This window comes from Coregonus lavaretus (assembly GCF_964263955.1).
Source record: "Coregonus lavaretus genome assembly, chromosome: 2".
NCBI lineage: Eukaryota > Metazoa > Chordata > Actinopteri > Salmoniformes > Salmonidae > Coregonus > Coregonus lavaretus.
In genome coordinates this window covers 39,664,588-39,690,796 of record NC_139989.1, presented here as the reverse complement: position 1 = coordinate 39,690,796, position 26,209 = coordinate 39,664,588, and the positions used below count along the sequence as shown (strand labels likewise).

At 45.0% G+C, this 26,209-nt stretch overlaps 1 protein-coding gene across 1 annotated transcript in view; it reads left to right on the top strand.

Moving 5' to 3' along the window:
- The window catches only part of LOC311102390 (signal transducer and activator of transcription 5B-like), a 73,798-nt gene that overhangs the window by 36,847 nt on the left and 10,742 nt on the right, over positions 1-26,209 (top strand). Inside the window, exons 2-8 of the mRNA XM_084143718.1 lie at positions 18,665-18,727; positions 21,462-21,599; positions 21,852-22,008; positions 23,148-23,237; positions 25,010-25,184; positions 25,435-25,565; positions 25,952-26,103. Of these exons, the coding sequence (XP_083999844.1) occupies positions 18,702-18,727; positions 21,462-21,599; positions 21,852-22,008; positions 23,148-23,237; positions 25,010-25,184; positions 25,435-25,565; positions 25,952-26,103 (869 nt within the window). The 5' untranslated portion in view covers positions 18,665-18,701. The remainder of the gene's footprint in view (positions 1-18,664; positions 18,728-21,461; positions 21,600-21,851; positions 22,009-23,147; positions 23,238-25,009; positions 25,185-25,434; positions 25,566-25,951; positions 26,104-26,209) is intronic.

Genomic DNA, 26,209 nt, shown 5'->3' with positions numbered 1-26,209 from the left:
TTTTCTGGTCAACGCAGCTCCTCCCCCTGCCCCGTCTGCTCACTTTATCAGGATCCACACACAGATACTCTGTACACACACACACACACACACTCCACTCTGTCCAATTGGCACTGCAATCCCTCTCAACCAGCAGTGCTCAACTCCAGTCCTCGAGGGTCATAGTTCTGCTGGAGTTTTTTTCTTCTTCCTAACAGATAATTGATTCATCACTGTCACTGCTGTCACTCAGTGCTCAAACCTGGTTTTCCAGGTCTGAGTCAGTCACTGATTAAAAGGCAGGAATGAAAACCAGCTGACATTTTGGCCCTCCAGGACTAGAGTTATGCAGCTCTAACTAACCCAAACCCCTCTACAGATCTGGAAGTGCAGATCAAGTTGAACTTATTCTTATTTGATGTAATGTCCAATCAGAATTAACTGTTACATTTGGTATGTGAGAGAGGTGCATTACTGACTGAGTGAAGCCATGCTCCCAGGGCTACACAGAGCCCAGCTGCTGTAATGACCATCCTGTCACACCTGGTTCTCTACTATAAACAACAAATCAGAAACTCTCGCTCACACACACGCACGCATGCACACACACACACACACACACAGCAACCCAAATACTACTGAAGGAATGTATCCTAGTGTCTCCTCCGAGCGCCCCCCTTGGATTGGAACCCGTGTCACCCTTCGGTCCTGGATTTGGGATTAGGTTAACATGACATGAGAACCAGGCTCTTAGTGCCGAACATCCACGGAACGTATCCAAATCATTCCCTAGAAGTGGACGCTGTGGACACAGTGTGTAGAGCAATGTGTTGCTGATACCCACAGTCAGTCAACAAGTCAACCAGTCAGGCAGGCACTCAGGATATCTCACCTTAAGGCCACTACACACTTTACGCAAACTACGCAAATGCTGCGACGGAGCGTCATTTTCTGCGTAGTTCTACGTACCTTTATGTGGCTAAAATTTTGGAACGGACCACATACGATGCTCCGTGGCTCTGTTTGCGTAGGGTGCAGGGCCCTTTAGTTTAGCTGTTTATGTCTCAGGACTGTAACCTGACCAGATGGTTGGAGAGAATGAGCCAACACAGAGCAGCGAGACAGCAGGCTACAGAGGGCTGTGGGTGGGGAGAGGAGAGAGAGAGAGATTTACAGTGAGCACAATGAGGTCAGAGCAAGGCCCCACACTGTCAGAGAGAGAGAGAGCGCACAGAACGCTGGGCTCAATCAGCAGCTGTCTCTCTCCCTCCCTCCTGCTCTCCCTCTGAAGTAGTGACTGATGGACATGCTTCTGACATGACAGGAAGAACAGTATCTCTGCAACGTGTGTGTGTGTGTACATTCTCCTCACACACTGTTGGTTTGCAGAGAAATCTAAATCTAATCTCTTTGGTGCTCCATGCTGTTTAATCTATAGGCTACTGTTGTATCACGCATCATTATCTCACTCAACATCCCTTCAATGCACCGAAACAAGTCTGCTAGTGGACTTAACTAGCACAATTCACTTATTATTTTTTTTTTTACAGTGACTCCTAGCCGGGTGCATCACACAACATACTGTAGCATTGTCTATGTTTTCACGGATACGACATGACCAAAGGTATGTGGACACCTGCTCGTCGAACATCTCATTCCAAAATCTTGCGCATTAATATGGAGTTGGTCCCCCCTTTGCTGCTATAACAGCCTCCACTCTTCTGGTAAGGCTTTCCACTAGATGTTGGAACATTGCTGCGGGGACTTGCTTCCATTCAGCCACAAGAGCATCAGTGAGGACGGGCACTGATGTTGGGCGATTAGGCTTGGCTTGCAGTCGGCATTCCAATTCATCCCAAAGGTGTTCGATGGGGTTGAGGTCAGGGCTCTGTGCAGGCCAGTCAAGTTCTTCCACACCGATCTCGACAAACCATTTCTGTATGGACCTCGTTTTGTGCACGGGGGCATTTTCATGCTGAAACAGGAAAGGGCCTTCCCCAAACTGTTGCCACAAAGTTGGAAGCACAAAATCGTCTAGAATGTAATTGTATGCTGTAGCGTTAATATTTTCCCTTCACTGGAACTAAGGGGCCTGAACCATGAAAAACAGCCCCAGAGCATTATTCCTCCTCCACCAAACTTTACAGTTGGCACTTTGCATTCGGGCAGGTAGCGTTCTCCTGGCATCCGCCAAACCCAGATTCGTCCTTCGCGCTGCCAGATGGTGAAGCATGATTCATCACTCCAGAGAACTCTTTTCTACTGCTCCAGAGTCCAAAGGCGGCAAGCTTTACACCACTCCAGCCAACGCTTGGCATTGCGCATGGTGATCTTAGGCTTGTGTGCGGCTGCTTGGCCATGGAAACCCATTTCATGCTCCCGACGAACAGTTATTGTGCTGACGTTGCTTCCAGAGGCAGTTTGGAACTCGTGGTGAGTGTTGTAACCGAGGACAGACGATTATTACGCGCTACACGCTTCAGCACCCGGTGGTCCCATTCTGGGAGCTTGTGTGGCCTACCACTTCGCGGCTGAGCCATTATTGGTCCCAGACGTTTCCACTTCACAATAACAGCACTTACAGTTGACCGGGGCAGCTGTAGCAGGGCAGAAATTTGACAAACTGACTTGTTGGAGAAGTGGCATCCTATGACGGTGCCACGTTGAATGTCACTGAGCTCTTCAGTAAGGCCATTCTGCTGCCAATTATTGTCTATGGAGATTGCATGGCTGTGTGCACGATTTTATACACTTGTCAGCAATGGGTGTGGCTGAAATAGCCGAATCCATTCATTTGAAGGGGTGTCCACATACTTTTGTATATCTAGTGTAAATCGAGTTCCAAACAAAACAACTACAAGTGTGCTCTAGTTCCTCAACGGCGCAGCTAGGAGAGCTCAAAAAAGCACCTTTATAGTTGAAGACTCTTCTTTGAGTCATAAAGTGCATTGAAATTACTTAGGAATTGTGCACACTTTGGAGAGTTGTGTGGCCACTTGGAGACACCTGTTAGTCCTCTCACTCAAACCCTTATTATTTTTATGTCTTATGTTGCACCACATTGCTACCATGCTTATGCAATACCCACGAGTGTAAAGGGTAAAGGTCAGGATGTCTTATGTTGCACCACATTGCTACCATGCTTATGCAATACCCACGAGTGTAAAGGGTAAAGGTCAGGGTTAGGCATTAGGGTTAGCAGTGTGGTTAAGGTTAGTGTTAAGGTTAGGATTTAATGACTTTGTGGCTTTGCCAGCTAGTGACCACTCTGCAGAGCTGCCTCCCGACCAAAAACGATAACCTGCCTTGAAACAGTGGAACACTTGTGTTCTGTCAGACACACTGGAACCTCTCAGAAGGCACGGGTCACATAATTTGAGTGGTTTTGAACGATCTTGAGGGGATTCAACCCTGCATCCCCGCAATCACACAATTATTGTTGGTGTTTACGTAATCCAAAAACGGGTCAGGTGGGCATCATTTGAAAGCTTGTTCTATTGCCAACATGACTAGCTATGTTATAAAATATGATCTTACAGTGCTAGGCTTTCACATAGCAATTCAGAGAAACGGATTGTAATTTGGTGCGCATAGAAAGGAGTCATGCGTGCGTTCAGCTGTGTGTTCCGTTGCGAATTGTCTTCACAATGGACAATCATTCTGTTCTGAACAGCCAAGGGCATGACACCATGTCATCTTGTGACTGTTCATCAAACATAGTGATCATGAACGTTGACACGGTATATGACATGAGTTTTATGATATGGAAATGTGAAGTGCACATTTGGACTCACAGGTGTTTGGCTTGCTTGTATGACATCAAAGTGGTATTTATTATAATCCTCAACGTCTCATCTTTCAAAAATACATAGTCCTCATACTTTACAGCACTTCCCTCACTCAGACAATTTTTTTTTTACAAACGTTTCCCAATTAATGGGAGGGATGGGGGCAACTTCCTGTCACGCGCGGTGCTCAAGTTCAGCACGGCTGTCAGTCAAAACCCATACAGCTCTGTGAAGCGCAGAACCAGAGCTCTGACGTCATTTATAGCATGTTACTGTACAGCTACTGTGTTCCAATTTAGGTGCTAATCGGTGCCAAAATCTGCCATTTCCAACACATATACAGGTACGAGTGTAAAGGGCTACAACCAAAAAGCAGATGTTTGTTTTCATGATTTTTACAATATAGCCTATTTTGACTTTGCGGCTGGTCCATCTAGTGGAAATCATTCAGTTCTGCTTCCAGAACAAGACTCATCCCAATAAACGTCAACCTGCCTGATCCAAAGCCCTTCTCCACAACATAGTGAGAGTAACAGGAATGTGGCCTAGCCTACTTCAGAGAAAGAGGAAGCCACTATGACTTACCTGAAGTCTCTAGTGTATACTTGGACACTTCCTTTAATGGGTTCCAAGGAGGGACAAATGAACAGACATAACCAACGGTGACGTAAGATGTAATACGGTTAGACATTGTAAACACTCGCTATTCCAGTAAGTCTGCTATATTAGTCCCCTGTAGCTCAGTTGGTAGAGCATGGCGCTTGCAACACCAGGGTTGTGGGTTCGTTTCCCACGGGGCGCCAGTATGAAAATGTATGCACTCACTAACTGTAAGTCGCTCTGGATAAGAGCATCTGCTAAATGACTAAAATGTATTGGCTAAGGTCAGGTGTCTTTCCTGACTACGTGACCTGAACTAACTCTTGATAAAAACTATTGAAAAACCCATGTCCTTCATTAATGAGACTGGGAGTGTACTCCATTAAAATATTGTTATAAAACTACACTTCACTCTACAGACAGACATTTGGTCTTTGCCAGGCCTGGCTACACTACCTTGGCTCTCATTGGCGGATCCTCGCTGTCACATGCTTCTCCAGCGTGTTTTTCAAGCTGACCTCCCTCCCCCTCCCTCCCCCTCCCTCCCTCTACTCTTCCCTTTAAATATTTGACCACAGCGTTGCAAAAGGCCAGGCCCGTTCTCTCTATGCCATCACCAGTGGACTATGGCTCCTGTGCTGCAAAGCCAAGACTCAGCAGAAACAGCTGGTCCGTTCACTGTGAGCTAAAGCATCATTCATCGGACATAGCTGCAGAGCCACAGTAATGACATGTTTATGGTGCAATATTCTTCTAGAACATGGTCTTGCAGAAGAAACCTTTTATTATGACAGCTGCGTATGACTATCCCTTATGCGGTGTTGTGTTCTTGCATCTAGAGGCACTCACAGACAAGCCACAAATCTGAATTCTTCTTGCCACTATGGCTGCGTTTACACAGGCAGCCCAATTCTGATATTTTCCCACTAATTGGTATTTTAACCAATCAGATCAGCTCTTTTGCTAATAATTGGGCAAAATATCTGAATTGGGCTGCCTGTGTAAATGCAGCCTAAGTAGGTAACCACATCAGCATGATTGCATTGAGCAGTTGTCAATGGCGGACTGTGTTTGATCACCCATACATGTGGACACAGTCTTTTCCCATGCAGGCTGGGAGCTGTGTGTTGGCTGTCCCCTACTGCCTGCCTAGCCCACCTCTCTGATTGATTTCTCTTGTTGCCCTGCCCTCCCCTTCCATCACTCTGCAGTCTCTTAATGTTCCAGCCACTGACATGGAAGTAATGGCTTTCCAGCCTCTGGTGCTGTATAAGAGGTGGGGAGGAGAAGGCTTATATTCCTTCAGAGAGCTGGGGCCTCTGTGTTGCGTCGAGACGCGTAGTCTCAGGCTGTCCATGGATCTGTGTAGTCAGATAATCCCTTTCAATTACCATGTATGCGTGCTGCTCCCGTCACGCCCGGTACAGAGTTAAAGTATAGAAATAGCTCCTTTGGTTTTGAAATAGAAGGCCTGCCAATGAGCTATGTCGGGTTCTGTCTTCACTCCTGGTTGGGATGGTAGCCTAGGTTTAGAATAGGGTAGCTGTTTATTTCTCTTTCTAGGACAGTAATGAATGTAGACCCAGAAACAAACAGTTGGTTTGTCAAGAATGTGTGCTGATGTTGAGATGCTTTTTGTTTACTATTAAAACTACAACCACCTTTTTCTCGGACTTACATGTCTCTCTTCTCTTCCACGCTGTGTGAGTTGGTCTTTGGTTTTAGCCACAATGCCCAACTTGTGAAGAAGGAGCTCAATTTCCCAGATAGCACAAAGCCCAGGCATTTCCCACCACTCAGTATTCCCGGGTTGGGTTAAATGTGGAAGACACATTTCAGTTGAATGCATTCAGTTGTACAACTGACTAGGTATCCCATTTTTCCTTTTCCTTTTTACCTAACAAAATTACATTGATCTTTTGGCTCCGTTCACCTAAAAGAGACGTTAATTTGCCTCCCAAACAGCTCTTCGTTCAACAGTGCTTAAAAATGGACATATAACCATGAAAAATGTCACATTTCTAATGTAAAACCTAAAATGTTGCCTACTATTATTTTAGATTGTGATATGTGAGTTCAAATACATTTTGCGGCAGGTAGCCTAGCAGTTAAGAGTGTTGGGCCAGTAACCAAAAGGTCGCTGGTTTGAATACCTGATCTGGCAAGGTGGAAAAATCTGCCGTTCTGCCCTTGACCACGGCAGTTAACCCCCAACAGCAACTGCTCCCCGGGCACCGATGACTTTGATTAAGGCAGCCCCCCTCACCTCTCTGATTCAGAGTAATGTCCCCTGTAGCTCAGTTGGTAGAGCATGGCGCTTGCAACGCTAGGGTTGTGGGTTCGTTTCCCACGGGGGGCCAGTATGAAAATGTATGCACTCACTAACTGTAAGTCGCTCTGGATAAGAGCGTCTGCTAAATGACAAAAAATAATAATAATAATTGTAATGTGGAAGATGCATTCAGTTGTACAACTGACTAGATATCCCCCTTTCCTTTCCTTTCCTTTCCTTTCCTTTCCTTTCCTTTCCTTTCCTTTCCTTTCCTTTCCTTTCCTTTCCTTTCCTTTCCTTTCCTTTCCTTTCCTTTCCTTTCCTTTCCTTTCCTTTCCTTTCCTTTCCTTTCCTTTCCTTTCCTTTCCTTTCCTTTCCCCTATAGAACCAGTCAGGAGGACATACATTATTACTGCTAGACTCTGACAGAGCGAGATAGACAGATAGTCCTGTGGCCTACAATAGATGGCAGTCATTTTGACATACACAAGTAACATCCATGAGCATTTCACAGTTTCTCATTTTTTACTGTCATCAATATTGACATACAGTATGGTGGGTGTTTCTTTTGTATGTGTGCTCTTCCTTTTGTTCAAACATCCAAGACAGTCTCTTCTCTCTGTATCCCACTGAGGGAGCTGTAACAGGGGGTGTGGGTGAAGAAAGAGGTGGAGTGCTGTCTGGCCTACCTGGTTCTCAGGATCCAAATAATACCACACATTTTGAGTCCCTGGCTGCTGTGTGAAAATGTCAGTCAGAATGATGCTTATTCACAGTGAGAGCCTGTCTACTCTGTGTGTGTTTGTTGTGTGTTAGTGTGTGTAATGTCTGTCTTTCCTCCTTTCTCTGCGCACCATAATCACAGCTTGCAGGTAATTGTGTTCTCAGCTCCAAGGCTACTATCGACTGCAGGAGTATTAGTATTCTACAGCTGGATAGATGGTAATGACATCACTCATGTATTTTCTCTTTTCTTCTCTCAGTAGGTAGCATTGGGCTTTTCAATCTGGCAGCGTGTGTTCGCCAGCGGAGTGCAAAAGGTTCGCTTGGCCGACTTCTCCTTAGCAACGTGTGTGCGTGACATACCTGATCGATGGGGCTAAGTGGTAGTGGGAGTCAGTCGACCCATGTGCAGAGCACTCACCTTCTGAGTTAGTTACCACAGTTACGCTGCCTTTTATAACAGGTTTTCGTCTTTAGTTCCCCCTTTCCAGCTCAGAAGGTTAAAAAGTTTGGGGAAGTGGATGTCAGTCGTGTTGTGTAAACCAGTCACCTTGTCATCCGTCATCCTTCCTCCTCTCTATACCCGTCCCTCCCTAGGGCGGCTCACGAGGGGTCCTCTGAGCCACGCTGCCCATCGATCTCCTTCCGTCCCCTCCCTTGGGTCTGTCCCATGATCAAAGCCCTCTGTGTCCCTCCATTGTTCCTGCTCCTAACAGCGTAATGATTATATCAGGCCCCGGCCGTAAAGGGCCCCGAGACAGGCCTTGGAACCTCCCCTGTTGAATACGCTTCGTTATGAGATTCATTAGCGTGTCAACATGTGACTGTCCCTCTTTACAGAGCACTGCCCTCTCTCCTGCTTTACTCAGTACCCCTCAGTATCCCTGCTCCCATCAGATGGTGACAAATGCTTTGATGGTTACATCGACCTCTCTATGAAGAGCTGTTGTTATGTTCAGTATGAATAAAAGCTTTGTGTGTGTGTATGTTTGTGTGTCTCGTAACCACTCTGTTCTTTAAGAGGAGCCCAGCCCAGCCCTGGGCCTGCATGGAGGTCATACGTTTGTCATGAAGTTAATGACAAACATATGACCCCGATGACCCTTTAGCCATGCTCATTTAGACCAATGTCCCCTGCAGGCAGACAGACAGACTGTGCCAACATAGCCTTAGTTCAACTATCACCAGTCTGTAGACATACACAAACCCACACACACATACTTGCACGCTAACACAGACACACACGCACACACAAACAAACCCAAATAAATAGTTTTCATGAAAGAAATGACACTTACACAGTAGCCACGCTCTACTCAACTGTAATGTTGCTTCCCTTAGGATGTGTTGTGTGGATGTGTTAGTGGAGGGTCTTGCTGTGCAGTGGAGCTGTGAGAAACACACTAGAGCTGGCAGACAGGCAACAGTGGTGCTGATGGGAGAGGATGGATAAACCACAGGGCAGAGAGACCAGACCATGATGTGATGTCCTGCTACAGGATGAATAAGTAGTTCTAAATCGACCCAACCCACAGCCGGAAGCAAATGTGCACATGCAGGGATGAGCGTGTGTGAACACACACACACACACACGAGCAGACACACACACACCCACACACACCCCTACAAACACATTATGCCCACAAACACCCATCAACAGAGCCCACATAATGCCTAGCCTACATGACCTTGGTAGTGAACTGATGAGCCATGTCATGTTGAGTCTACTGTATACAGTAAATATGGTGGTGGGAGGAGGGTTGGGGTGATGGAAGGATGCTATTCCTGTCACGACTGTAGTGTCATCCCCTCTGGGCTGGAACTGGGAGGCACAAAGGGCTTCTTTTAGTCCCTTTCTCCTGACGCCTCCCTCCTCTTTCCCTCTTGACACCTCACAGACCCAGTCATGTGTTATCCTCTGGGGTATATCAGAGATGATGATCGGAATGTCTACTGTAGCTACCACAATACAACCCGTAAAGTCCAATGCAGTGTCCCTGACATGAGCCTGTTCACAGTCTCTATGGAGGCTACTCTCTCTGTCCACTCCGCTGGATGGCCTTGCCTGGAATCCATCCTCGCAGTCTGGTCTCTACTGGGAGTTTCACATTCTGTGTTTTGCTTCCTATCTACTGGCAAGTTGACTTGTTAACAAGCAAGCTGCACTTTGTCCATGCCTAATGTTTGCAGCCAGCCAGGCAGGACTCTACTAGACTGAGTGGTCTGCTGTGATGTAATGATGTGAGGGGTTACAGTAGAGGTCAACACAACATTTCTACCGTGTTATATTCTAACCATTGCACTCTCTTGACGGTCCAAGGTTTCACAGTTGCCTAAATCTGTCTGGGACCCTCCCTTAACACCCCACCTCAAAATCCTGAAACTACCCCCACCCACTCCCATTCTTCTGGGTCCTGGCTATCACAGGCTCGCCTCGAGCTGCTGCGCCTGTTTTAAAAACGTGCCCTTTGGACTGCAGTGCTCCCCCGTCTGAGTGTGGATCCGCCTGGGGGTTGGGTTGGGTAGGGGGAGAGAGACGGATGCCGCTATGTGGGCTAGACACACTGGATGCAGGTTAAGCGCTTAATTTTACACTCAGCTGTTACTTCAGAAGTTATTTATAAACCTTGGCAGGGGACATTGTGATAATGCACAGAGCCAGTCATGGTACCGTGAAAGTTGCGGAGAGAGAGAGTGTAGGGGGGAGAGAGAGAGTAAGGGAGAGAGAGAAATTACACAGACCCACAAAGAATTCGAAAACAAATCCAATTTTGATAAACTCCCATATCTATTAGGTGATATACTAAAGTGTGCCATCACAGCAACTCATATTTACATTTATTTATTTTCCCTTTTGTGCTTTAACTATTTGCACATCGTTACAGCACTGTACATAGCCATACTATGACATTTGAAATGTCTCTATTCCTTTTTTAATGTTTATTTCACTTTTATTTATCTATTTAACTTTCTTTGGCAATGTAAACATATGTTTCTCATGCCAATAAAGCCCTTTGATTTGAATTGAGTGGGGGGAGGAGACAGAGACTGGGGGGGAGTGGACGAGGGGAGAAACACTGTGAGAGAGGGAGAAGTGAGAGAGAGAGAGTCCTTTGAATTGGATTGGATTGAATTGAATTTAATTTAATTTAATTTAATTTAATTTAATTGAGTGGGGAGGGAGAGAGAGAGAGTGAGTGGGGGAGGTGAGGGGTTGACATAGCCAGCCGCAGTGCAGAGGCTACTGTCAGAGGCAGGCAGGGCACTGTTGTCACAGTCCTACAGCCTGTTTGATGTTCATGAAGATTTGCCTAACAGCCAGCCAGGCTGTGTAGTGTGTACAGTCAGTCCAGACAGTCAGTCAATAAGAACAGCAAGTCCCTACAGGTGTAGGATGTTAATTTGATCACCCTGTTGTTGCAGGACATTTTAATGCAAACTTGTAATTTCCACTTTAAAATTACAGACTTGATTTGCCCTAACTAAAATGTGTCAGCACCTACAAAAATGTCCATTAATTATAAACCACACAATAATTTATATTTCCTGTTGCTGCAGGATTATTTTCCTGCAGTGAGACACTGGTCAAATTAAGATCCTATATCTGTATACCATTTATCAGTAGAAGTTCCCCCTATTATATCTCTATACCTGGCCTTTGTACAGTGCTGAGTTCTCACAGGCATTTCCCCTGTCTCGTTATAACCTTAAATATCACAGTGTCACGCATCTGACTTAAAGGTAATACTGCAATCAGATTGCATTTAAATATGATACATTATTTTATTTGTACTGTAGTAGGGTTGATTTGGATATTTGAGGTAAATCATTGACGTGTCTTCTGCTTTCTGTAGTAGAGTAAATGTGCTTCTATTTGCAGTCACATGAATCACTTGAATTTATAATGTTCTTTGTCAACATATTTTACAATGACTTGTCCACCATTGGTTGATTTTGTGTGTTGTTTAGGTGGGTAGTAGGTGTCATCGCGAATGAACAAGCTGTGAGTTTCACATGGGTGGTGGTGGTGGTGGTGGGTGGCGCGGCAGTTTGCCATATAAGATCCTAACAGGAAGTACTTGTGTAAGTGAAATGCTGTTTCTCCTAAGAGGAAGGAGTGGGTGACAGACTTCTTGTAAAAAGAGCCCCAACCCTTGTTTTCATTTTCATTCTATACAATGTGTAATGTTATTTGAGATATTTATAGATTTACTGGAGATCTTGCTAGACATCCTGGAGTTGCAATTTGGAGATGCACAAAGGCACACACACACATACACACAATCTTGTACAACTAACCTTGTGGGGACACACAATTCAGTCCCATTCAAAATCCTATTTTCCCTAACCCGTACCTTAACCTTAACCCTAACCCAAAAACCTAACCGTAATCCTAACCCTAAACCTAACCCTAGCTCCTAACCCTAACCCTTAAACAAACCCTAGTTCCTGACCCTAAACCTAATTCTAACCCTAACACTAATTCTAACCTTAACCCTAAACCCCCTAGAAATATAGCATTTGACCTTGTGGGGACTTACAAAATGTCCCCAGTTGGTCACATTTTTTTCCATTTACTATTCTTGTGGGGACTTCTGGTCCCCACAAGTATAGTCAAACACGTCCACACACACACACAGACACACACCCAGAGTGTCCAGTGGAAAGAGTGGAGTAGAGCGACCCTTCAGGGTTAAGGACTGGCTCTTAACTGTAGCCTATACTTACGCTGTCTCTGTTAATAATCATGTCACAACAGGGTTGTAGACGGACACAGTAACACACTGCTGTAGACTGTAGAGGATGATAGGCCTACCCACTGTGGTTCTATCTCCTGTGGTGGGGGTGGGCCATACACAACGAACCAGAGGGACATAGTGGTTCCAGTGGAGTCACTGAGACTGAGCTCGGGAAGAGTGATGGTTGATGCATCACACTGTGTGTTTTTCTCTCCTTTTCTTTCTGACAGTATTCAAGACACACAGTGTCTGCCATCAAAGAAAAGGACAAGTGTGTAGTCCCATTTTCTGTCAAATACAGATTATGTTTTCTGCCCTTTGTTGACTCCCTGATGGTCACTTGTGCTCAGTGAGACTTTTTTCCCTCTCTTCTCCCCGGGGGCGCTTTGACACATCTGAGACACAGCAGTTGAGTGAGAAGCCTGGCTGTCTTTTTTTTCTGTATTCAATTCTTTTTTTTTAAAGCTCAGTCTGCCTGGCTGGCTGGCTGTTAGCATTTAAAAATAGCAGCAGGAATGACCAGGTGCTGGTTTGTCAGTGAAATGAAATTGTCTCCATCCTGCTGTAGATTTAGAGTCAAAACAAGAGGGTGAGGATATGCTTAGTCGAGCAGTAACTGGACCATCATGTCTTTTAATTTACTATCTCAGAGTTATATCTATTTATGAATGAAGACAATCCTCTGTATGAGTGGGGGGGGTCACTCAGCAAATTAACAGTAAATAGCTATGGTAATGTAACACCTTGTCTCTCTTCATCTGTTTAGTAAAGTAAGGGCAGATGTCCCAGCTCCCTGACTGACTGACTCTCTCCGTTCTCATTCTCTGAACAGGAAATAGTTTTTTCTAATCCAGCTGTCTTGACTTTCTAATTCACAGTGAATTGATTTCCTCTGTATCAATCACTGGGAGAACAGCTTGGAATATCACAAACAGAAAGGACACGATCTCCTCGTATAGGAATTGGAAGCCAAAGAGCTGTAAGACAGACCTGGACCTGGGGGCACTTCAATAGGTGGTCCTCCTTCCCCCTCCAAGTCTCCTAGGTGCTTCTATCAAAGTATATCTCAGGTAGAAATGTCTGATTCCTGGACATGTTTTACACAATTAAAATAATGAAAGTAAACTCTCTATGTGCCTTCTCTCAGCTCTAGCATACAGGACACTGATATTCCAACACACAAACCCAACCAAGGCTGGCGGTACTCTTAGTTGTGAAGGACCACATCCAGCTGGGTGGAGAATGCATTATTGCGTTTTGCTGCAATTGCAATTGGGCTTCTTTGCTTGTCTCTGTACATATTTGTGTCTTTGTATAGTTTTTTGTTGTTGTTTTGCAGACCACATCCATTGGTATTGCTCTCTGTGTATAATAAATCCAGTCAGAATGGCACTGGGCTGAGTGCCTGTGCGTGAGAATGATTTGGGTGAAGTAGCCAAAGTATTTTTCATCTTTAGGAGAAGTAATAAAGATGAAACACGAGGGTTGCGGTTTGGTGGTCTTTGAAGAGAAGGCCAAGGTAAAGATGAGACAACTGAGGCCTGTACTTGACTAAAGCATAGGGCTGCTACTGTGTGTGTTTGTGTACGTACAGTTGAAGTCGGAAGTTTACATACACCTTAGCGAAATACATTTATGCTCAGTTTTTCACAATTCCTGACATTTAATCCTAGTAAACATTCAGTTTTAGGTCAGTTTGGATCACCACTTTATTTTAAGAATGTGAAATGTCAGAATAATAGTAGAGAGAATGATTTATTTCAGCTTTTATATCTTTCATCACATTCCCAGTGGGTCAGAAGTTTACATACACTCAATTAGTATTTGGTAGCATTGCCTTTAAATTGTTTAACTTGGGTCAGACGTTTTGGGTAGCCTTCCACAAGCTTCCCACAATAAGTTGGGTGAATTTTGGCCCATTCCTCCTGACAGAGCTGGTGTAACTGAGTCAGGTTTGTAGACCTCCTTGCTCGCACACGCTTTTTCAGTTCTGCCCACACATTTTCTATAGGATTGAGGTCAGTGCTTTGTGATGGCCACTCCAATACTTTGACTTTGTTGTCCTTAAGCCATTTTGCCACAACTTTGGAAGTATGCTTGGGGTCATTGTCCATTTGGAAGACCCATTTGCGACCAAGCTTTAACTTCCTGACTGATGTCTTGAGATGTTGCTTCAATATATCCACATAATTTTCCTTCCTCATGATGTCATCTATTTTGTGAAGTGCACCAGTCCCTCCTGCAGCAAAGCACCCCCACAGCATGATGCGGCCACCCCGTGCTTCACGGTTGGGATGGTGTTCTTCGGCGTTCAAGGCAAACATAACAAAGATCATTATGGGCAAACAGTTCTATTTTTGTTTCATCAGACCATAGGACATGTCTCCAAAAAGTACGATCTTTGTCCCCAAGTGCAGTTGCAAACCGTAGTCTGGCTTTTTTATGGCGGTTTGGGAGCAGTGGCTTCTTCCTTGCAGAGCAGCCTTTCAGGTTATGTCGATATAGGACTCGTTTTACTGTGAATATAGATACTTTTGTACCTGTTTCTTCCAGCATCTTCACAAGGTCCTTTGCTGTTGTTCTGGGATTGATTTGCACTTTTCGCACCAAAGTACGTTCATCTCTAGGAGACAGAACGTGTCTCCTTTCTGAGCGGTATGACGGCTGCGTGGTCCCATGGGGTTTATACTTGCGTACTATTGTTTGTACAGATGAACGTGGTACCTTCAGGCATTTGGAAATTGCTCCCAAGGATGAACCAGACTTGTGGAGGTCTACAATTTTTTCCTGAGGTCTTGGCTGATTTATTTTGATTTTCCCATGATGTCAAGCAAAGAGGTACTGAGTTTGAAGGTAGGCCTTGAAAGAAATCCACAGGTACACCTCCAATTGACTCAAATGATGTCAATTAGCCTATCAGAAGCTTCTAAAGCCATGACATCATTTTCTGGAATTTTCCAAGCTGTTTAAAGGCACCGTCAACTTAGTGTATGTAAACTTCTGACCCACTGGAGTTGTGATACAGTGATTTTTAAGTGAAATAATCTGTCTGTAAACAATTGTTGGAAAAATTACTTGTGTCATGCACAAAGTAGATGTCCTAACCGACTTGCCAAAACTATAGTTTGTTAACAAGAAATTTGTGGAGTGGCTGAAAAACGAGTTTTAATGACTCCAACCTAAGTGTATGTAAACATCCGACTTCAACTGTACATGTTTGCAAGGGTGTGGATTGTGGAAGTGTGTGTGGCCCTGTGTCTGTGCTGCAGATATCTATCTGGTTTTAATTCTTGCTACTGTGTTGGTCAGCCTTTGCTAACCGGACACATGACCTGATAACAGTAATATCCCTCAATGTGTCTATTCTATCAGACAGTAATGTACTTTCTTGAATAACAGAGGATAGTATTGTACAGTTTGAGATTAGATGGAGGTCTTTTCGGGGCCATTAGTGAGTTCACTGGGGTTGAACTATGATGCATCATCACCACGCTATCTTTAACCTCCATAACCAGTGCTTCCTATTGTTGTAGTCCTGCAGTCAAATGACCAAATCACCCTCTAGTGGCCTCATGGGTGGAATGTTATTCATATGTTTCATAATTTCATAATTAATCAAACGTATTTATTTTTTTACGGTGAAAATCTGGTGTTTCTATGTCAAATCAAATCAAATGTTACTTGTCAAATGTGCCGAATACAACAGGTGTAGACCTTACAGTGAAATGCTTACTTACAAGTCCTTAACTAACAAAGCAGTTTTAAGAAAAAAATTGATAATTAAAAAAATAACAAATAATTAAACGGTTTTGTTATATTTCAGTCTTCTGTGATGTATATAAAGTGTAATATTGGAATGCAAACTCAAAATTGAATACATTTCAACTCTATATCTGACATGGTACAGGTGCCTTCTTTTTTTTAAAAGCCCATAACCATGTGTGTGAGGTGTATACTTCTATTTCAAAGTAGATTTGTTTAAGACTATCAAGAAACACTGTGTGACCCTGATTTAGCCCACTGCAGTAAAAGGCTAATAGTTGCTCTTGATCAATAATACTATAATTATAATATACGTGGTTTCAGGGCAATTCGTATTATTTTGTATGTAAGTCTGTAACATACCATTTAGTATGATATGTTACGTTACGTTAGGTTACGTTATGAATGGAATAGCGGTCGTACAATATCATACGTCTTACCTGGTCGTACAATAACATATGAATTGGATGACACAACTTACTATGCATCTTCGAGGACGTATAGTATGATACTTCTTTCTCTGAGACCAGGTTGCTTGTTGCGCCATAACAACAAAGTAGAATTATGTGGATAATTTACGTTGGCGATTAGCGAAACTAATGACAATGGTTGCTCAGTTGGTAGAGCATGGCGCTTGCAATCTCAGGGTTGTGGATTCGTTTCCCACGGTGGGCCAGTATGAAAAAATGTATGCACTCACTAACTGTAAGTCGCTCTGGATAAGAGCGTCTGCTAAAATGACTAAGATCATTTACGTAAAAGGTTAGGAGAACTAATACGACAAAGGTTAGGTGAATTTATGTAGCAGGTTAGGTGAATTGGGTTAAGTTTAGAATAGGGGTTAGGGGAAGGATTAGCTAAAATGATACAGTTGTCCCCAACGAGACATGAACCCGCAACCTTTGGATTGCTTGACGGTTGCGGATTATGCCCACCCATACTCCCAGACCAACCTCCCTACTTTTGTTTCTGTCTAAAGTAACTTGACCATTAGTAGGTATCATACTTCTTGGAGGTGCTCAGAAATACATAAAGTATGCTTCGTATGGCTCTGAGGCCAGGCTGTCTTGATAGACCACTGACATGGTTTTGAACTTGATGGAAAGACTTCCAGTATTGTACTTACTTGAGCATTATTAACTTATGGCTCCAGTACTGGTTAATTGAATCTAAAGAATGTACACATAAGCCTGGAGGTTGAATTTTAAAGTCACTGTACATTTAACATCCTTAATATGTAATGTTTTGAGCTCATATATGATAGGTGTTGTATATACTGTATGTGTGTGTTGACCAGACCAATGACGTAGGTTCCCTTGGTGTCACCTCTGATCTCTGTCTCACCTCTGACCTCATGTGTCACAGGTGAAGAACCAGGATGTAGCTTGTTTCACGCCTCATTGACCAATTGGCTGATTTATTGCCCTTTCTGTCACTCGCTCATTTTTTCTCTCTCCTTCTCCATTTTTTTTCCTGTTAAATTGGGGTCATGAGACTGTCTGCCAGGGTAGTATTGTGGTCTGAGAGGCAGGAAAAAGAAAAGGTACTTAGATAGGGGGTGGACTGACTGACTGCACCCAGTGCAGCTGCAGTACGTGTACAACAGAGCACAGTAGGGCTGAGCCAGTGCAGCGAGCCTGAAATAGGTTAGGGGGCAGTGTAGGTTATGGTGGTCACATGTCTGTTTGCAGCCTTCCTCCAACACCACGTCCACCAGGCACTAAACACAGGACCTTGACTGATTCTAGACTAGGTTGGGATGTCGTTGGACTCAGTTGTTGTGTGTCTGTTTGGGGGAGATGGGGGTAGTGGGAGGACGACTGGTGAAATCTTCAGGCTGTCATTTGTAGGGAGAGAGAGGAAGAGTTAGAGAGCAGAAACAAGGAGGGAGACTTGAGGGAGACATGAAGGGAGAGCGTGAGACGGTGGAAGGAGATCCAGACAGAAATCAAGATAATATGTGAATGTTTTGTTTGGAGCCTCTGCACAGCAACAGCATGTGGTGTCCTGATGTTCTGCTTGTTCCTGGTTCAACCAGAGGAAAGAGTTATCTCTAATCAATCATGGTCTGACCCTCTGCTCCTCTTCTCCTAACCCTAACGCCTCAGCAGGCTTCTCCTAACCCATACCTCTCAGCTCCTCAGCAGGCTCCTCTTAACACATACCCTTCTGCCCATCAGCAGGCTTCTCCTAACCCATACCCCTCAGCCCCTCAGTAGCCTCTGGGTATACATGGGGCTGGACAGGTATGACTCCCTCATGACCTCCATGCAGTTTAAAGCACATCACTCTTGTCCTGCCACCCAGGTTTACCTGATACGATGTTGATCATAAACAGCTTGATATGAAGCATTAGCCTACTAACTGTTGTTGGTGGCATATAAATTCAACGTGTTTGACAAGATAGACAATATGTGTGGCAGTGTGGCGCAGCGGCAGCTGTGTGGTTTCCCAACATACATTGCCCGGAGCGGCTAGGGATCAAATCCCATCCCCTCCATCAATTATTTCACTGTGTCCCATTTCCTTTCAAAAACGGATAAATGCATGAGGGGGACGGAGCTCCCATCCTCCTTTAAACATTCAAAATAAAGTTAATATGTATGCTATGATTTTTGAAATGCCATTGAGGTGCTAAGGTTTGTGGGAGCTCTCCACTAGTGAACAGCATCATCAAGTGCTTTTGTGATCAGATTTTGTCAATGTTGTGGTCCCTTTGAAAAAAGACGACTTCCTCAGTAGCACGCAAGGTTATACTCACTTCCTATTTCTCTTTCTCTTTCTCTCTCCCTCTCCCTCAGGTTTGGAGTGCTCCTCTTCATAATATCCTGCTATTACATGGTAGCAAGACCTGAAGACAAGAGGTAAGCAGTGTGACCTTCTCCTTTCAGTTTTTACACTGTGTAGATCTCTCATTGGGTCGACTAGCAGTGTGCTCTCTATCTGCGATCTAGTGATGTGTGTCAGTTAATGCCGTTATAAGTGGGTGGCTCACAAAAGAGTCTCAAGATTCACTTCAATGATAAAGAGTGAATGCTGAAGATGAAGAAAAAAGCAAAAGGGAGCAACTTTCACTTCTCCTCAGGTCTCAATGTGCCACTATGTTTGGCTGTTGTGGTAAGTACTAAACCGAGGGGAACTATCTCAACCCTCTGGTGGAGTTGACAACAAAGGTGCTAATGGTGGGAACCAGGTGCCTGGTAAGGTCACAGAGGCCGATGAATTCTGTCAGTCTGTCTGTCTGTCAGTCACCCACCGCTAGACAGAGTTCACTTACTGGCAACACCCAGCAGCCAGATACAGATACAGAGCAGCTCCTATGATGATTGACGTGTGTGTGTGTATATAGTAGTGTGTTGATGATTTGTAAGTCGCTCTGGATAAGAGCGTCTGCTAAATGATGTAAATGTAATGATGACTGATCATCGTGTGTGTGTGTGTGTACAGTAGTGTGTCATTGTGTGTGTTTATGTGTCAGGGGTGTGTGGTTGCGGGCACGGGGTGGTACAGACTGGCAGTCCTACGCTACAGGAGAGCATGTCAGGAAGAGGCTGGTACAGCACTGTAGAACAGGCTCACAGCTCTTCCTGTATGGTTCCTCTTCCGATCGGCTGACAGTAGTCAGCTCATAGCCACCTGCTGGGCCACACACAGAGCAAGATGACTGACGGAGGTCATTCTGTTACATTTAAATCTACCTCCTAGCTTATGCCACTCCAGCTCAGAACGCACTCAAATCATCTGTCATGCTTTCACAATCGTTTTCTTCTTTGTTTAGCAACCGTACAGGTGTAGGATCTTAATTTGACCTATATTGCCACAGCAAAATAATCCTGCAGCAACAGGATTTGAACGTTTAGTTTAAAGTTGCTTGATTGGTTGTTAGACTATTAGCTGGCCAAAAGTAGGTTACATGAAAAGTGCAATACTGTTAATATAACCGTGTGTTAGTGTGGGTTTTCAGTGGATTTATGTAAATCACGAAGCTCATCTGCATATCCTGCGGTGCAGGAAAATTCTCAATAACAAAAGAGTAAATTAAGAACCTACATCTTTACCACAACATACCGATTTAATACTAAGACACTGAAGCAACTAAAAGGCTTGTCGTTGTAGTGAATGGCGGGTGATGTAGCAGTAAATGGATTGGGGGATGGCTAGGTGAAAAAGGTTAAAGGTTGAAGTTGAGAGGAGGGCATGCCAGGGCATGGCAGCCAATCGGATGTGGATTTTGTAGGAGTGTGAGTGTAAGCTGATTAGATTAGCGTCATGCCCAGAGGCACCCACCAGGTCACAGAGTTGTGTTCTGTTCACCTGGTGCTCTCTCTCTATCTGCCTCTCTCTCTCTCTCTCTCTCTCTCTCTCTCTCTCTCTCTCTATCTCTATCTCTCTCTCTATCTCGCCGTTTAAAAATAAGAATTTATTGTCTCCCCCTTTCTGTTGTATGTGTCTCTGTCTGTCTCATGGTCTATCTATGTACAGATGTAGGATCAGTATTTTTGCAGCAAAATAATGGTGCAGCAACAGGATTTGAACGTTTAGTACACAATGTTGCTTGATCAGTGGTTAGGCTATTAGCTGGCCAAAATTAGGTTACATGAAAAGTGCAATACTGTCAAAATAACTGTGTGTTAGTGCAGGTTTTCAGTGAATTTATGTAAATCATGAAGCTCAAATTCTCAGCAACAAAAGAGTGATTCAATTAAGATCCTACACCTGTATGTAGAAGTTTATTGAGGAGCTTAAGGACACTATATAAAGAGCTTTCGTTCCCTTCTCCCGACACATTGTGTCCTCGTATACAAAACATACTGAGACAGAGACATTACTGACACTCTCTCTCTCTCTCAGAGCTAAGGGACCTGTATTGTCTATTGTTGACCTCACAGACCTTAGTCCAATAAATATGTCCAATATGTTCAAATATTTGAGCTGCACATAATTTAGGCTACTTGGCCTTGTACAATTGAACCAATGACATAGTGCAAACCCAAGGAAGTCTGCTGACTTTTCTCCAAGCGAAGAAGGTATTTGACATGTGTATTTGACCCAGATCCGCTCCCTCATGCAGCTGTTGACTCAACACAAAGCAGAATGTTTGGACTCTCAACTCCTCCAGAGCGAAACAAACTGCCCAACTACAGCTGTCAAACACAACCAGTCCAACTGCTCTGTGGCCGTGTCAGTCAGATACATCATCTGTCTCAAAGAAGCTTCTTTCACTTTTAGTCAACTCAAACTGATGCTCTCCTCTTTTGATTGAAAACCTTCTGTACATTTTCCATGTCACTTCAGATCTGCTCACCCTACTCTCTCATTTCTCTCTTTCACCTCTCTCTTCAAATCTGCTCCACCCATCCCCCTTCTCTTCTCTTCTCTTCTCATCTCTCTCTCTCTCTCTCTCTCTCTCTCTCTCTCTCTCTCTCTCTCTCTCTCTCTCTCTCTCTCTCTCTCTCTCTCTCTCTCTCTCTCTCTCTCTCTCTCTCTCTCTCTCTCTCTCTCTCTCTCTCTCTCTCTCTCTCTCTCTCTCTCTCTCTCTCTCTCTCTCTCTCTCTCTCTCTCTCTCTCTCTCTCCCTCCCCCACCCTGCCTCCCCCAGGTTGTGCAAGATGGCAGTGTGGATCCAGGCCCAGCAGCTCCAGGGGGATGCGCTGCACCAGATGCAGTCTCTCTATGGACAGCACTTCCCCATCGAGGTGCGCCACTACCTGTCCCAGTGGCTTGAGGGCCAACTCTGGTGAGTGCAGCACAAAGCACACCACTCTACCTGACAGAAAGACATGTCTCACCCGATAACCCTCACATTCGGTTCAATCACAGTCACAGTAGTAGCAGGGGCCATCGAGGTGTCGTAGCCTGAGAGCAATGTGGTAGCAAGTGTGTAAAGTCACTGTCCCTGTGTATGTGCTTGAGTGAAGGTGTGGCTGCTCTGTTCTGCATGTATGTACATATAGGATATCGCTAAGCATTTTATATGTCCCTGTGCCAGGGATGTGATCGATCTAGAGAACCCCCAGGAGGAGTTTAAGGCCAAGCGTCTGCTGGACAGCCTGATCCAGGAGCTGCAGAACAAGGCTGAGCATCAGGTGGGAGAGGACGGCTTCCTGCTCAAGATTAAACTGGGACACTATGCCAGCCAGCTCAAGGTGAGACACATTGAACCAGTAGACCAAGGGCCCTCACGAACCTCCACAGAAAGCTAGCTAGAGAAAGGTGAGACAGATGGGCAGTACCGGTATGAAGGTGAGAGATACTGTGCACAGATACCCAGTGTATGTGAGCAGAGCACAGAGCCAGTGCCCTCACAAAAACCTCCACACCTAACTAGCTAGCTGAACAGTGTTAATAAAGCCAGTATAAACCCAATAAACTCACAACGTTATGATAACCTTATAGCCAACTGTACCAACCGAATCGTGGTGATTATTATTTCAATTATACTGATACCAAACTCAGCTAAATGTTAGTTATCACAGCCTCATTGGCAACAGGGTCATATCCATAAACCCCAACCCAAAGTACTTAGAAATAAAAAAAAAACAGTATGTGAGAACAGCCTGCTCTGGTCAGTGTGTCTATATGAAGAAAAACAAAGGGTGGACAATACTGGGCTACGGTAAACAGGCAGTGTTGCCTTTTATGATTGAGCTTTTCACTCAGGGATCTCAGTGTGTTTGTATTCACCCTTATGGACAGGGTTCAGAGGAACAAGCTGTCTCCTATCACCTTCCACAGTGGGAGAAGGAGGCATCTTGTCAACATAACACTCTGTAGGCATACAATGCAGTCTTTCAACCCCGCATGGTGCCTTGGTGTGTGTATGCGTGCATGAGAGAGGGATTTAGAGCACTGTTTCCCAACTCCAGTCCTCCAGTACCCCCAACAGCACAAATGTTTGTTGTAGACCTGGACAAGCACATCTAATTCAACTTGTCAATTAATCATCAAGCCTTCGATGAGTTGAATAAGGTGTTTTTGTCTGGGGCTACAACAAAATGTGTGCTTTTGGGAGTACTTGAGGACCGGAGTTTAGAGAGAGAGAAAAGAGAGAAAGGAAGGGAAATGTAGCCAGTGGATGTGAGACCAAGTCGTCTGCACTTGAGAGAAGGATCTCATTAGTCTAATTGGGTTTAGCTAGGCTCAGGGAGTGGGCTTTAGAGCGTTAGCGTGCCGCGGCGCGGGAGCGGGCTAAATTGGTCAGTGTCGTGTGCAGGGCCGTACTGCCAGTCAGTGGCTAACACAGTTAACAGGCCTAACAAGGCAGCACGTGGTCCTTGTCTTTCAGAGCACGTATGACCGCTGTCCTCTGGAGCTGGTGAGATGCATCAAACACATCCTGTACACGGAGCAGAGGCTAGTTCGAGAGGCCTCTAATGTGAGTATGAATCGCACACTCTCCAACATCCATTCCTACTCCCACACACCTGGGAAGCTTGTTTCACAGGTATGCATATAAAAGACACATGTTGCTCTTATCAAATCAAATTATATTAGTCACATGTGCCAAATACAACAGTTGTAGACCTTACAGTGAAATGCTTACTTACAAGCCATTAACCAACAATGCAGTTATAAGAAAGAATACCCCCAAAAATCACCCCAAAAATAATACGAAATAAATAACAAATAATTAAAGAGCAGCAGTAAAAATAACAATACCGAGTCAATGTGCGGGGGCACCGGTTAGTGGGGGAGGCAATGCAAATAGTCTGGGTAGCCATTTGATTAGATGTTATGGCTTGGCGGTAGAAGCTGTTTAGAAGCCTCTTGGACCTAGACTTAGTGCTCTGGTACCGCTTGCCGTGCGGTAGCAGAGAGAACAGTCTATAACTAGAGTGGCTGGAGTCTTTGACCATTTTTAGGGCCTTCCTCTGACACCGCCTGGTATAGAGGTCCTGGATGGCAGGAAGCTTGGCCCTCTGTAGTGCCCTGCGGTCGGAGGCCGAGCAGTTGCCATACCAGGCAGTGATGCAACCAGTCAGGATGCTCTCTGGTGCAGTTGTAGAACCTTTTGAGGATCTGAGGACCCATTCCCCTCCTTAGGGGGAATAGGTTTTGTCGTGCCCTCTACACGATTGTCTTGGTGTGCTTGGACCATGTTAGTTTGTTGGTGATGTGGACATCAAGGAAATAGAAGTTCTCAACCTGCTCCACTACAGCCCCATCGATGAGAATGGGGGCGTGCCTCTTCATTTTCCTGCAGTCCACAATAATCTCAATCATCACAATCATCTTATGCACACACACACACACACACACACACACACACACACACACACACACACAGAAATAATAAGAAAATAATATGGAAATACCCACACACCTTCTATAGACATTGCAGACACCCACACTGTGTAAACACCACACAGAGATGTTTAACATAAAATGGCCAATTGCATGACATTATGGATATCACAGCCATTGGGGGCCACTTTGCTGCCTCTCTGCCGACATCAAAGGCTGTTTACTCTCAATTTTCCCTCAGACATACGTAAACCTGTTAACAACCACACAAATACACGCACACGCACACACACACACACATAGCACAAACCTTCACACACACACCTAGTCAGATAACCTAAACTTTGAATTTCTCATTAACCAGCAATGCTGTAGGCCTGGTGTGGAGGTGAAGAAATGTGATGTTTTATAACAAGGGTTATAAAACCATAAAGCCGGTGGTCCATAAAACATCTGAATATCAATAAACCCAGTGTTCAATTGATTTCCAGTCCTGCCAGGCTTCTCCTATCACAGGATTGCATATTCTACATGATTGCATTCCCTCCTGTTTATTCAGACTGTCTTCACAGTGCTCACGTCCCCAGCTTTAACAAGCCATGGGCTGTGTCTGCCCACGATACGGAAATGCATTTCCCTCTCCACGGTCTCACATGTTCAGTCAGTGGTGATCACTGCTGGTTATGGTCATTAGATTACTGTTGAATAACACGAGCAGGGGTCATTGAGTTTGTGTTAAAGAGGCACAGGGTGATTTCAGGTTCTGTCAGTTTGAGTCTTTCTGCTCCATGTAATGATGATGAAATGCTCAACACCATACTAGCTAGTTCCTGCAAATCATCAAAGCCTGCATTGTTTACCGGCACAGCCCTCTCACCTCTCTCTCCTCTCTCTGATTGGCAGTCGAGCTCCCCAGTGGGCGGGATAATGGACAGCATGTCCCAGAAGTACCAGCAGATCAACCAGGTGTTCGAGGAGCTGCGTCTGCTGACCCAGGACACAGAGAACGACCTGAGAAAGCTCCAGCACAACCAGGAGTACTTCATCATCCAGTACCAGGAGAGCCTCCGCATCCAGGGTGAGTCAGCCTTGCCCTGGTCCCCCTCCTAGCCACAACACCCTGGGTCATCAACCCCAGCTGCCCTCAGCTTTATAGGGCAGAATGACGTGTGGGTTTGTAGGTGGGTGTCTGTGTGTGTGTGTGTGTGTGTGTGTGGTCTGCAAAGTAAAAGACAGGTGTGTTTATGTGAAGTTTGCTGACATCCCCGTCTCTCCTGTCCTGTCCTTCTCCAATCACTCTCCCTCTCCCTCTCTTCGCCCCCATGCAGCCCAGTTGACCAGCCTGGCCACACTGCCCCCTGCTGACAGACAGCTGAGGGAGCCCACCTTACTGAGCAAGAGAGCCACCGTGGAGGCCTGGCTCACCCGGGAGGCCAACACACTACAGAAATACAGACTGGTACACTACTTTTTATACTGCATACACACACATACTGAAACACACACACGTACACACACACACACACACACACACTACATGATTACAAACTGGTATTATTATTATTATTATTATTATATTATTGGTAGTGAACTGCAGTAGAATTATATTTGTAATTATTTAAAGCTATGAAGACAGGAGAGGAAAGTAGGCTCAGATATCTGGAGGGAACTCATGCCTTCAGGATATAAAAGCTGGGGATGTATATTGATTGGAGAATATGAATAACATGCTAATATATGGGTACATTCTTATCGGTGTGTGTGCGTGCGTACGTATGTGTGTGTTTACCTGCCTGACTGTGTGTGTGTGTGTGTGTGTGTGTGCCTACATACCTGTGTCCCTAGGACCTGGCAGAGAAGCACCAGAAGAGCCTACAGCTGCTGAGGAAGCAGCAGACCATCATCCTGGATGACGAGCTGATCCACTGGAAGAGACGGCAACAGCTGGCCGGCAACGGGGGTCCTCCGGAGGGGGGGCTGGACATCCTGCAGTCCTGGTGAGACCCCCTCTATCCCTCACAGAGATCGTATATGTCTATTATTGATCAAAGGGCAGGGGCCACCAAGTTAACAAGCTGGCTATTGGATACTGCTGGTTTTACA